Genomic DNA, 12,863 nt, shown 5'->3' with positions numbered 1-12,863 from the left:
CACTGGGTATACACCTCGAACCACAGCTCAGCCAGGAGCAAGAGCTCATCACCTACCTGAGACCACGTTACGTGGAAAGGGACAAAGTCAGGCTTTAGCCATGGTGCCAGACCCCCAACATATCTTCCCCTCAGGTCACCTCCCTGGTCACGACACTGATAACACATTAACAAACCCACACCCTGGCAACCTCAGCCTGGCCACCCCTTTCCAAGCACGTGGGAACACGGTGGCAGGACCATCTCCTGCTTCTGCTGTGGGTTCACCAATGACTTCCCATGCAGCTGGGTGGCATTGGGAGAGAGATGACAACCATCTGTAAGGGCTGAGCAGGCTGGTGCTAATTATCACACAGAAACAAGATTGCAGTCATCAAGCTGGCAGCACCAGGCATTTGCTTGCTCAAGACACAGGGCAGCACTCCTCTGCTCTGGTGGCTCCCCAGTGTCACATTCAGTTGGAAGCATTGTTAAAGTTACTATGAAAGGGTAATCTATTACAAATTACTCATTAATGCAACTGAAAAATCAGTGACATATTACTGATTATGCCTGTGTCACGCTAGCTTGGCGGCAAGACTTGGTTCATGCTGCTGATTTGCCTCGTGCTTTTTATAGCAACCTTCTCAACACAACTTACACACACAGAGCTTCTTTTCTCCTCCTCACCCAGATGAGTACATGGGCCTTGCCTTTTCGGAGCTGCTGTGCCTGGCCACACACATGCTGCCTCCCGAGTAGTCAAACGGCTTTAACGCCTTGCAACTAAACACCCTGTTGCAAATCTGAGACCTTTTCGCGGCCGTTTCTGGCAGGTACTGGGACATGCTAAGCCTCCAGGCTGTGCCCAGCAGCTATCTGTGCTGGTAATGCTTGGTGGTTTTTGGAAAGCAACCTCAGCAGCTGAGTCACCGGGCTTTCCCACCTCCGCCGGCAGCGGATGCAGGCACAGCCAGCTTTGCACAGGTAAGATCTGCTCTGTCCTGCATTCATCTGAGCCTGCTTCCAAAATCTCACCTCCTCAGCGCAAATTGCTGAAGGCTTCTTTGCTGGCTACAGCCCCTTGGCTCTCCTCCAGAAACAGAAAAAGCTCTAATCATCTTCCTACTAGTTTGGCACCATCAGAGTGTTATTGCTGCTTCTGCATGAGGGGTTTTGCCCGCGGTGGATATTCCCGTTTTAAGCGCTCTCATTAAGGAGCCAGGACTTTGTGCAAGATCCTCACACGCAGCTCCAGAGCCCACATTTAACACACCAACCTCAGGACGGGCATGGCTCACCAGCAACAAGTCACGGGAACAGCTAGCCCTCACTATATATTCAGTCCTTGATTTATTCATCTCAGCCACAGATGGGTCTTGAATACAAAAGAATTATGAAAAATGAGGCAAGAATAGGGAGGTATTTAACTAACGAAGCTGGGAAGGAAATGGAAAGCACAGATCAGGCGAGCAGAAAAATGAACGCAGTGAGAACAAAGAAGGAGCTGCCCAAAAGAGTTCATTCAGGAGTCCTGCACCAGGGTCACAGTAAAAGCCGCAAGGAATTTGCAAAGTTTGAAGCAATGAAATAGCTGAGCACGCAGCAGAAGCGGGGAGATGAGAAAGCTCAACTCTTGCATTTATACTCATGGACACAGAGCGATTGTGGCTTGGTGCCGCCAGGCAGGTGGAGGCCACGTCTGTCTCAGAATAAGGGGTGGCCAACAGGCAGAATGATTGGGTAAGATTCAGTGAAAGGCTAAAGCTATCACAAAACCCAACAAAAACTGGAAGAGAAGAGCTCCAGAGTAGCCAACTACCAAAATATACGTATAAACATATCAATGACAAAAAACATGGGAAACGTGAGAGAAAGGAGAGGCAGCAGAAAGGGACACAAGACGCAGAGCAAGACGTGGCCCAAAGTGGTTTATTTAGGTGACAACCAGGGCAGTGTCCTGTTGGCATCTGGAGCTGGACATCTCTCTGCAAGACCAAACCTTCAGGGTTTCACATGGAAACCAGTGGGTAGGGCCTGCCGGTCTGCTGCTGGTGGGAGGTCAGACTGGACGAGGGGGTCGGAGAGCTGCTGCCGGCCTCCCGAAGCCAGCCGGCACGGCGGACGCAGCTCCCTGCAGCACCGCAGGATGCAGCTCCATGCCTTTTATCATTGGAGTCAGACTGTTCCTCCACGGGGCGCAGGAAAGCTCCGCTCTCCAGCTTCGCAATGAGCCACTTCCTTTTTTTCTTTTTTTAGGATCAGAATTTCTTTTCTCTTCCTCCTCCACCTCAAAAAGGCGGATATTTAATAATTTGGATCGGAAGAGCTTGCTATCGTGAAGCGATGGGTGGTAGCGGCACTGCACCTAGTGACATCATGCTGTCAGCCTGGCCAAGTCTTCATCCCGTCAGGGCTATTCAGTAAAACACAACTAATTATTCTGCCAGATCCTCGACCAGATGACAAATTGATTCATGGTACTAACTAAAAGAAGGGAAGGAGGAGAAATTGCACCATTTCCTATGACTGAAACTACATTAACCCATTACCCCAAGGAAAACTTTGTCAAAAGTTTTTATTGCGGCGGTTGAGCTATACGCCAGACGGCTGAAGTGCATTGCCAGGAGACCCCGGTGTTGTGCTATGAAAGTTCATATGCAGAGCACACTTTGCATTTGATATCCATCAGCGTTCAGAGGAGAAAGATCTTTTTTCAGAACATCTGCAGAGTATCTCAATATGTCAGAGGACCTAAAGGTGTTATCACAAACTGCTAATTAAAACTTAACAAAATCAAATACCTGTTTTTCTAAGCTGACCTGAGGACGCTGAAAACTAAAAGTAACACCAGGGAGACCGCTGGAAATGAAAGCTTTTACTCAATCTGTCAGTCAGCTCACAAGGGAAACTTTTCCTGGATACTGCAAGAAGTCTATAATTACATCATCATGGCAAGGGCACACCAGCACGTTGCTTATTAATCATTTCCAGGAAGAAGACCATCAGAAAGCCATTCTTAATAGCACCACTGCCCGGCAACACGGGCTCCCTTGCTCACTGCAGGGTGGGTACTTAAGATTTCCCTCGCATGAATTTCCTCTTCGAGCAAATTTCAATCCCTGCCAGAAGCCTGCAATGCAAACACACCTTTTCACACGTTCTTCTGACAAAAGACTGGATTCACACAACACCCTACAGCTATAACAAACTCCCAAACTCTCATGAAACCATTCTTCTCTGGTAGGAGTGACAGATGCACCCTGTCCAAAACAGTGAGCGCTACTAGATTTTGCGTTTTCCCCTCTGCTCCAAAGACATGTGAGATGCCTTCTCTCCACCAGACGTAACCCCAGGGGGAACACCAAGGTTCAGCGTTGCCCAAGCTGCCCTGCACTTGCTCCTTAAATGAAGTGACCAAGACTTGCGCACCATAGACGTATGACCAAACCATCATTCCCTTTCAAAAACTCAGACAACAGTGAAAGGGAGAGGGAGAGATGGAAGGGAAGAGGACAGGAGGACAAGTAAGACTGTTACGCCTGTCTGGAACCCTTAAGCTTGTATTTGAGAGGCGAGACCTCCTCCCTCCACTACACAAAGCAACTGAGAAGAGCAAGGAAACAAAGACAAGCAAGAGGCAAAGCATGTTGGAAAAGAGAAGAAAGAGATATACACCGTGTCGGTAATATCACGGATGGAGTATTGTTCTTGTGAATTACGATCCAGAATAGTACCCTAAAGGGAAGCTATGATACAGTGGGGTGAAATACAGCAGACTGTTATAACGGCACAGAGTAAAGTCCACAAGCGAAAGTCAGAGCCCTCCCAGCTACCTTTGATTCAATGAGTCCCGTGATCTGCTGCTCCGTTCCTCCAAGGGCTACTGATGCAATGTGCCAGATTCCGTGTTTCTTTCCAACTGTTCTGAGTCTCCTGCATCTGATCTCAAAGAAGGGAGCAGAAACAGCTGGAAGAGAGAAACCAGAATGGCATAGTCCAGCAGCAACCCTTGGAAGAACAAACACCGACAGCCTTGTGAGAGGTACCACTGTCCCCCAGCACATATGTTTGCATGTGGACATGTATCCACACATCTTCTAGAAGGAACGCACGTTGCTAGTGCATCAGCTCTGGCTGGTCACAGAGCACCAGAGCATCTTCTGACTTAGCGTGATCAGTGCAAGCTGAACAGACCGACAGCTCAACAGCACGGCTGTGATCCACAGTCATGGGTGCCAAACGAGTCACGCGTGCTAAATGCAGTCTAAGTTTGGCACCATGCTTCTCTTCCAGTGGTATCTTTACTCCCTGAGCAACTCCACCTACTTTGCAGCACATGAACGGCTTGCAGCCCATGCAAGGGAAGCCAGTCAAGGTCTACTCTGTTTAGGCTTTAAAGCTCCTGTAGATCTAGCTGCAGGCCAAAGGAGGAGGACAAAACAGCAGGTGAAACAGGAGACCGAAGGAATAAGCTTCTTCAGAGAGAACTTAGGTATTTGCTGCCAAAGGAGAGGATTAGTTGTGAAAATCAGGAAGTCAACGAAGCAGAGAGCAGCAGGAGGCCACTGCAGATAATAGGGACAGTAGGAGCAAGGCTATTGCTCACCAAGGCACGTGAAGGGGAGATAAAAAGGCTTGTGCTCTTTCATATGTGCAAAGACTAGAAAGAGGGAGCAAGGAGGTCAGGGAGATGGTGCTGGTGGAGGAAGGGCCATGAGGGGAAAAAAGCCTTTGAAAATGAACCATGGAAAAGTGATTAATAAGGGAAGAACTGTCAGGGTTGGTGTTAGGACCTTCTCATTTCCACTAGAAAGAAATAAGACATTGCAACTCACAACCAGATTTGGGGAAGGAAGAGCAGGAGCACAGCAAGACCAAGACAGAAGGATGTCCTTTAAAGGACAGAAACAGAATTTCAGACAGAAAGCAAATCAGAGTAGGATGGTTAGGAATTACACGTAGGAGAGGACAGAAAGCAAGTTTAAAGGCTCAAGGGATATTTCAGGCAAGACAGCCCAAAGGATCTCTTGCCAGCCTTACAGCAGGGATGAAATAGAAACCGTAACGTTTTCCCCGACCGCAACTTCCTTATAACCGATTACTAGAAAGCACAGGCGCACCACGTCTCTCCAGGACAGCAGTACCAATGTGAGCCTGGTCCTAGCGCACACGGTACCATTTCTAGAGGGGTCCCTCAACTCTCCATCCCTTCTGCCCCACACAAACCTACTGGCTTTTTACTGCAAAGTAGTTCCCCTTCGTAAGCGCCAAGTCATCAAGGGCAGTAACAAGACAAGTACCTGGAGTATCACAAGTCTGCCTGTCCCCTGAAGAGTTGGTTGGAGGTGTCCGGTGTCGGTAGACTAGATGAGGTTTATTGTGCTCTTCTTCATACTCCTGTTCTTCGAGCGATAGCAGCGGCTCTACGAAATAGTCCCCATCGTCAGACTTGAACGTGCCTAGCTGAGAGGGACCAGAGAGGAACAGGCAGTCAGCTTCGGGCGATGCCAAACCACGGAGCAGGACTACCCAACAACATGAGTGTTTAATGAGGGAGGTGCGCGAGCGCCCGATTCTGCAGCGACCCCTGCGAAGGCACAGGCTGGAGCTCCAGCTCCCGTCACACCACCTGCACCCACACCGGGCTGCGCTGCTCCCTGCAGCCATCCCGCTGGAACTTATGGAAAGCAAATTACTAATCCGTAGGCAGATACCATGAGAGGGGCATGTCAGCCAGACCTCGTCCCTATGCCAGCGATATTTGCCAAGCCACCCCTGTCCGAGGGGAGATAGTGCCGCAGTGTACTGGAGGGCTCAGTGCAAGCCCATCACATTGTGCTGGTTTTCATACAGCAGCTCTCCCTGAGACAGGCTTTAAACCCACGTGCAAGGACCAGAGGGAGGTGTCTGGCCAGTGAAATCCCTGCTTATGAGAAGACACCAACGCTCCTAGTTGCACGTGACTATGAACGTAGGGATTTGGCGGGTAAATATAAGATATCCAATACAAAAAACATCCTGCAGCCATCCTAGAGTGGGATGCACGACCAGTAACTGGGAGAGAGGCCTGCCCAGCCACACACACGTGCACTAGCCTGGGTGAACACACTCACCCAGGGGAGCTCCCAGACCAGACGGAGGCCAGTAGAGACCTCCCGAGGAACATCTGGGACGGGCACCCCAGGGTGCTGGAAGGCACCAGGGCAGCGGGAAAGGTCAGCCCTGCTGGGAGCATCTGCTCATCCCTTTGCCAATATCCCCCTGCACAGAAGGGCACCAGGATGGCAGGAGGGGCTGCCAGGAAGCCTGCCTTCATCTCTCCTCGGGCCATGCCCCTGCCCCGGGGTGCAGGACAGCTCTGAGGTCACCGCTGCTGGGGAACCCCCAGTCATCCCTTTGCAGCCCTCGTCGGCACCCCGGGGGCAGGAAGGTGTGCATGCCCGGGGTCTGCGCCCGCTGACCTCCCCCCCGGGGTGCCGCTGGGTGGCACTTTTTCCCCCCAAAACCCGCGGAGCAGGAGGGGTTCACCCCGGTGCCGGAACCCGACGGAATAACAAAAGCGGGGTGTGAGAAAACCCCCGACCGGGGCGAGCCCCAGCCGGGGGGGGGGTCGGGGGGGGAAGGGGCCGTCCCCATCCCTCTGCCCACCCTCCCTCGCCCTGCTCCTCCTCCTCCTCCTCCTCCTCCTCCTCCTCCGCGCTTCCGCCCCGGCGCGCCGCCGCTGGGCGCCCGGCGGGGCCGGGGCCGGGGCCGGAGCCGGGAGCGGGTCTCACCATCCCGGAGCAGAGGCTGATGACGGCGGTGTGCCGCGGGCGGGCGTTGACGTGCCCCCGGTAGAAGCAGTGCTTCACGTCGGCGTCGGCCGCCTCGGCGTAGAGGCGGCGCTGGTCGGCGGCGGGCTCTCCCAGGAGGCTGACGGTGAAGAGCGGGGCGATGAAGGCCGAGCTGGCCGTCAGGTTGAAGAGGAACTGCTGCCCGAAGGCGGAGAGCCTGTAGTGCGCCTTGGGGGAGGCGGCGGCGGCGGCCGTCCAGGCGTCGGGGGCAGCGCTGGTGCTCCGCCGCCGCCGCCTGAAGTGGACATCGGTGGGGAAGGGCTCGCCAAACTCATTCACCCGGGTAGGAGTCACGATCTCGTACTCGCTGAGCTTCTCCAGCAGCTTGGCTGCAAGGGAAGACAAGCATATACCCCTGAGCGGGGAGGCCGAGCCCCCCCACCCCCCGGGGGGGCGGCAGCCCAGCACCCCCCCCGCCTCCCCCCCCACCCCTTCCCCCCCCCACCGAGCACCCCCTTACCTTGCCTGGGGTGCAGCTTCTGCCTCCTCGCTCCTATCCTCAAGCCGTCGATGAAGAGCGTGGTGAGTGCCAGCGCCAGCGGCGCCAGCTGCATGGTGCTGCGCGCTGTCCTCAGAGGAGAGCAGCCTTCCCCCGCTTTCCTCGGGCTCTTCTTTTCCTCCTTCTTCTTCCTCCCTTTTTCTTTTTCTTTTTTTTGTTTCGCCCCCTTTCTCCCCCCTCCCCGCCCCCCGGTGCGCTGCCGGGGGAAGGCGCTGGAGCCGGGCGGCGTTAGGGGCGGGCGGGCCGGCGGGGCGCGGGGCGCCGGGGGCCGCGCATGATGCGCGGGGGCGGACGGGCCGGGACCGACGGGCCGGGACGGGGGAAGCCGGCCGCCCGCCCGCCTGCCTGCCTGCTCTCCCTCGCTTTCCGCCTCTCCCCCCGTCGGGCTGGTGGACGGGGCGCTCCCGGGAGCCAATTTAAGGGGGCGGGCTCCATAGATCAAGCAGGAGAAAAGATCCCGCCCTGCAGGAGCAGGGACAGCCCTTCCTCCTCTCCCCCCCCCCCCCCCTTCCAACATGTCACTTTCTTTCATTCCCGAGGAACGCCGGAATCACAGGTTTTCGCCAAGAAAAGCCCTCGCTATGGTTGGACGGGACGGGGCGGGGGGGGGGGGGGGGGGGGGGAGGCCCGAGCCGCGGCCCCGCACCCCCGGCCCGGGCGGCCGCCGCCGCTCCCCGCCGGCTCCGTGCAAGTGGTTTTGAAAACGCGAAGTGGCGCGGGCAGAGCGTCCCCGGCTGCTGCCTGATCTGCCAGGTCCTGGGGGGGAAGAGCCACTTTGTCACTCACCGGCAGGAGAGCCGAGTTTTCTTACATAATTGATGTTTTTCCTTCTCTTTTCTTTTTAAAGACAGCTCGAAGAAGCATACCAACAACCGAAGAATCCCCCATGTGACGGTTTTTATGGCAGTTGTTTTCTTCGGCATTTCTCAGATACGAGGCACTTAAAGCAACTTTTGTTTAGGCTTATTCTTATGTTGTGCAGTTTTCAGGCACCCTGAGGGAAAAGAAAGATGATTTCCTTATCTGAGTTTATTTTGTTTTGTATTACAATTTGGAACTTTTCTATAAAAATTTCAGACATCCTTTAGAGCTAAACGTAATTAAGCATTGTCTTCTACCCTTCCTCAAACCAAAATCTTGGGGTTTTGTTGTTGTTGTTGGTTGGGTTTTTTGTTTGTTTGTTTTTTTTTTCAAAATGGGGAAAGAGGCAATGAAATTTAAAGCCTATAGGCAAAGCAAAAGAAAATAGATGGTTGGAAGTTCAGATTTGCACTTCCATAGAAAATTTCAAAGTGGTGTACTTTCTTCACTCAACTTTGGGACAAAGAACAGAAATATCGGTATTTGCTGCAGAAAGGGAAAGCTTTAAAAAAAAATCAATTCAGAATCCACTTCTGGGCAAAACAGCACCTCCTGGCTCTTCTAAACTAACTGGTGAAGCCCTACAAACCTCAACCATTAGCAGTAAATTATTAATTTTGTACAATGGATATGAAAGTCAAAGTAAGCAAAGCATCACCTGCAAAGCCATGCATCTTTAACTCTGCGGCTGGCTGGCCAGGGCTGCTAGGCAGGCCCTCGGCAGCAGCTTTGCAAAGCAGAGCACGGTGCAGGAATCTCCACGTTGGTGGAGACCCAAGTCAGCACACCTTTAGGCCAAGGCGTAATGGCACATAACCTCCCAGCGTGGCATTGTGCCCACGCTTATAAACCATATTTAATTTAAGTCTTGGATGCTTACAATAAGATAACTCACCCATATCGGCTTCGGGGGCTTGGCAAAGCTGGGATGCTTCCAGACTTGAGTTGCCTTGTGTGCACTCAGCTCCGACAACGGTGTTGGGGTCTTCTCACTGCGTCCAGCCTTAAGGCTGGTGGGAGCACAGCCCCGGCTGCCTGATGGTTCCCCAGTTCTGGGGAGCAGAGGTGTCTCCCCGCTTCCACTGTGGGTGTGTAGGAGCAGTGGCATGCCCATTCTGGAAGGTGTCATCTACTGCCAGGAGCAGCTCTTTCCAATAACCAAACGTGGTTGTATCTCCATGCACTCACCTGTTCATGAGCGAACCTGGACCAGATTTGCTTTTAATGCTGCAAAGGGCCTGCATGGTAACATCTTCCTGTCCTTGCAGCTAATTGCTTGCTCATGCACGCACATTAAGAAAGAAATCCTCAGAAGAGGAGCAAGACCAAACTATCCTAAAATAACTTCAATCTGCAAAGCCTGCTGGGGCTGCCACACAAACCCCTCGCTTGCATGGCCTTTCCTGGCTTGGCATGAAAGAGCATGGCATCCCCACCCATCCCACACTGAATTGTGTCCTGATTGAGTCGGAAAAGCCACCGAGGTCCTTGGGCTGCTGGATGAACAAAAAGGGGAATCTCGTAACATCATCACATAGCAGCCCAGGCTTCCCTCCAGGCATGTTTTCTCGCTCCGATTCTTTTCTTCAGGCTTTCTCTGTCTCATCATCAAATAAATGACTTAACTCACAGCAGGAGTAATATCTGCTCCCTGAGCTGCAGTGCTGCTCCACCGGGCTAGTGGGAGCACCCTGTACATTACTGAACCTCTGACAGCCTTCTAGTGCCTTTCCACAACTTCCATGTGTGCTCCAAAACTTTCCGACTTCACAGCGAGAGGGATACAGGGTGCTTGAGCTTGGGATACGGCCCCAGAAGTTGTGGCAGGGGAGGGGGAGGCCATATCCCACGCTCAGGTGGATGCGGACACGTATCCCGGAGTGCCAGGGCGAGCCGGCGCTGCCAGTTGGGCGTGCTGAGCGATATCAAGCTGCCGGTCAGCAAAGGGGGAGTGAAGAAAAGTGAACCAAGTTGCCTGAGGAAGGAGAGAGTGAAAATCTGAGCATAGCATTGGAACTGAGTCAGAAGGGAGGGGAGGAGGCTTACGTGGAGCTAGTCCTGCCAGTGTCCTGGGGGAGAGGGGTGCAGCCTTGGCTCACCTCCTCGTCCTCGGATCAGGATGGTATTGGGAAACAGGTCTGCTGCTGTTTTATCTGGGTTGCATAGTGCCCCAGGGCAGCTGCCGTCCCCGTTTCACAAGCGTCCCGCATCCCACCGCTCCCAGCCTCGTCATCCCCTTGTGCTGGGCCCGGTGCTGGCAGGAGCTGCTGTGCTCCTCTTCAGCTCACTGACACAGGAAAACCTATCAAAGCTTTGGTTTTTTTCCTTAGTTTTCTACACGGTAACTAGTTAATTTGGCTCTGGGGTGGGGTTCAAAGGAGCTCAGGAGCCAGCACGGGGTGAGAAGTGGCAGCACATACCGGTGACTTGGGTGGGTAGGACCCTTTTCTTTTTGGCACTGAGCTGAATGGAGTGAGGCCATCTTGTAGAGGAGCATCCTCACAGGCTTGCTCACTGATCTGAAACCTTGGCACATACAGACATGAGGGTAGGCAAGAAACAAAACCCCTCCATCTTTCAGAAGAGGGGAGCTGACCCATGGAGGGACTAATTAGGTCTCAATTATGGGGCAGAGTTGGGAGTGGACTGAAGTGCTCCCAGGACCAAATCCCGGCTTTGCAATGGCACTAAATACGTTCTAGGAGCATGGCATTACCTACTTACAATGCCATTTCCATTGATATACAGAAAAGCTGTATGTTGTGCTGCATTTTGAATCTTTACAGCTGGAGATTAGGAAGTACAGAAGGAAAGTTGTAGCGTAAGTAAATAGATTATGTGGAGTTTAGAGAAAGTAAGCTACAATCTTAAATTCAAATAACTTTCCTATTAGGAAGGATCTATTAATACTTACGGTATGGTAACTGCGCAGACTCCAAGTCCTCACCCAGTCAACAGTAACCCCTAAGAGCCCATACCTACCCATGGAAAAATCCCCTTAAAACATTGGGAATTTTGCCTACATAAATACTGCAAAAGTTGAGCTGCAAATGCCTCTTCCATAAAGTACAAAATGAGAACTTGATCACATCAGCAAAACTTCAGTGGGAAATTTAAGGCAGTGCATGCTGCTGCAAGAATACACTCAAGGAACCCAGATTTCCTGAGGTTTTTGCACTGCTTTTCACCCTTGTTACCATTTCCTTTTCCCCATAGGTGAGGGCAATCCCCAGTCACTAATCTTTGTTCTTTGCCGCTCAGCCTCTCTGGGTAAGCGTCACCTTCCTTTATCTGCTGCATCCACTCGCTTGCCCAACGATTATCCCAGAAGCCAGACTGTTTCCCTTTGATGGTTGCTCTTCAATGCCACAAGATAACCGAAGACAGCAAACATTTTCTCCTCGTGTCTAATCTGTGTGGTCAGAAAGTGAAAGATTTCATTCCCTTCAAACAGCCAACTGCTTGCTGGCTGGATTTCAGCCTCTTGCTCATCTGCCGATGCTGGTAACAAGGATAGCACTCTGTGCTGCCTTTCAGTTTAGGAAGCTGTTCTGCTCACAAAGAGGCTTCTCTTTAAAGGACATTTTCAGCAATTGTGTCAAGGCTGGATTTTTAAGTTGTTTTAAGCCTTTCACGTTTGTTTGGAGGGGCTGAGACTTGCAAGTTCTTGGTGTATAGTTCATTCTCAAACTTGTTATCTGTGCCAAGCCAATTCTTTTTGATCCTGGTTAAAAGGATTTAAATATACGGTTTAACTCATCTATGGTAGCCATTTAAGCTCCTGCTTCCTCCGTGGGGCTCTCTGTTCTTACCCCGAGCCATGCCCTGCGTAGCGTGCTGCTGCCGTCGAGGTCTGAATCGCTTGGTTGGTTGGGGGTTTGCTCCTCCGAGCCGTAGAGGGCTGGGAAGTGGTACCTGCCATTCACAGCAATACCAGCACAGCACTTCCATCACTGCTGTCACAGCTTGCCCTCTGCGGGCCCATATCCTGGTCCCCAATGTAGGGCCAGTGGCAGAGGAAGATGGGAAATGATGCGCCAGGATGCTACAGAGCAGAATTAAACTCTCGGTCCCGTCCTGGTCCCCTGAATACTGAGATGTGCACACTGAAGTGACTAATCCAAGGTCACCCAGGCAAATAAGACCCAAATGTCCTTCAGCTTGGTCCTGGATCAAACTGTGCAACTCAAATGTCTTACCACCCAGTGCATTGCAACTGGAGCTGTCCCCCGTGGGAGGCAGCCCTCTGCACAGAGGTGCAAGCTGGGTGCAGTGGAAATTCAAGTATAACTCTGTCCTTGCAGACATCATCCCTGCTCCTTGCCTGGGTGGGGAACCACCATTTGGGAACAGAAGGTGAAAGAGGAAAAGCAAACAAGTCTCTCATATTGCTCTGCTCACATGCAAGGAAACTGGCTCTCAGTTTGCCTTCGAAACAACTTTGACCCTGGAAAACAGATACATGAGTAGGAACGAGGGACTGGGTGGGAGGAACAGCAAAGCCCACGTAGACGCTGCAAATGTGTGGGATTTTCGGCTTCAGGTCAGCACGGATGGACATAATGATCCCTTGAGGCTTTCCACTTAAAACTGCTGGTTCCAGCTCGCCCCTCCCCTGCTCCCAGCATTGCCACAGACTGTTTGCACACTGCTCCTTTTGCTTACACCTCTTATCTGCCTTGTGGAAAA

At 52.3% G+C, this 12,863-nt stretch overlaps 1 protein-coding gene and 1 long non-coding RNA gene across 4 annotated transcripts in view; one reads left to right on the top strand and one right to left on the bottom strand.

Annotated features, from left to right (window-relative positions):
• Positions 1-7,497, bottom strand: part of ADAMTS9 (ADAM metallopeptidase with thrombospondin type 1 motif 9) — an 87,059-nt gene extending 79,562 nt beyond the window's left edge. For all 3 annotated transcript variants that reach the window (XM_050904954.1, XM_050904955.1, XM_050904956.1), the window contains exons 1-3: positions 7,275-7,497; positions 6,755-7,143; positions 5,282-5,444 (exon numbers count right to left, since the gene is read on the bottom strand). In XM_050904954.1, the coding sequence (XP_050760911.1) occupies positions 5,282-5,444; positions 6,755-7,143; positions 7,275-7,368 (646 nt within the window). In that variant the 5' untranslated portion in view covers positions 7,369-7,497. The remainder of the gene's footprint in view (positions 1-5,281; positions 5,445-6,754; positions 7,144-7,274) is intronic.
• LOC127021747 (uncharacterized) lies at positions 7,036-8,395 on the top strand. Its single transcript, XR_007767261.1, has 2 exons — positions 7,036-7,097; positions 8,161-8,395. It is a non-coding gene; the product is annotated as an uncharacterized LOC127021747 (long non-coding RNA).
• Positions 8,396-12,863: the final 4,468 nt, after the last annotated feature.

Source organism: Gymnogyps californianus, chromosome 13 (genome assembly GCF_018139145.2).
Source record: "Gymnogyps californianus isolate 813 chromosome 13, ASM1813914v2, whole genome shotgun sequence".
NCBI lineage: Eukaryota > Metazoa > Chordata > Aves > Accipitriformes > Cathartidae > Gymnogyps > Gymnogyps californianus.
This window is presented reverse-complemented; position numbering and strand designations above follow the sequence as displayed.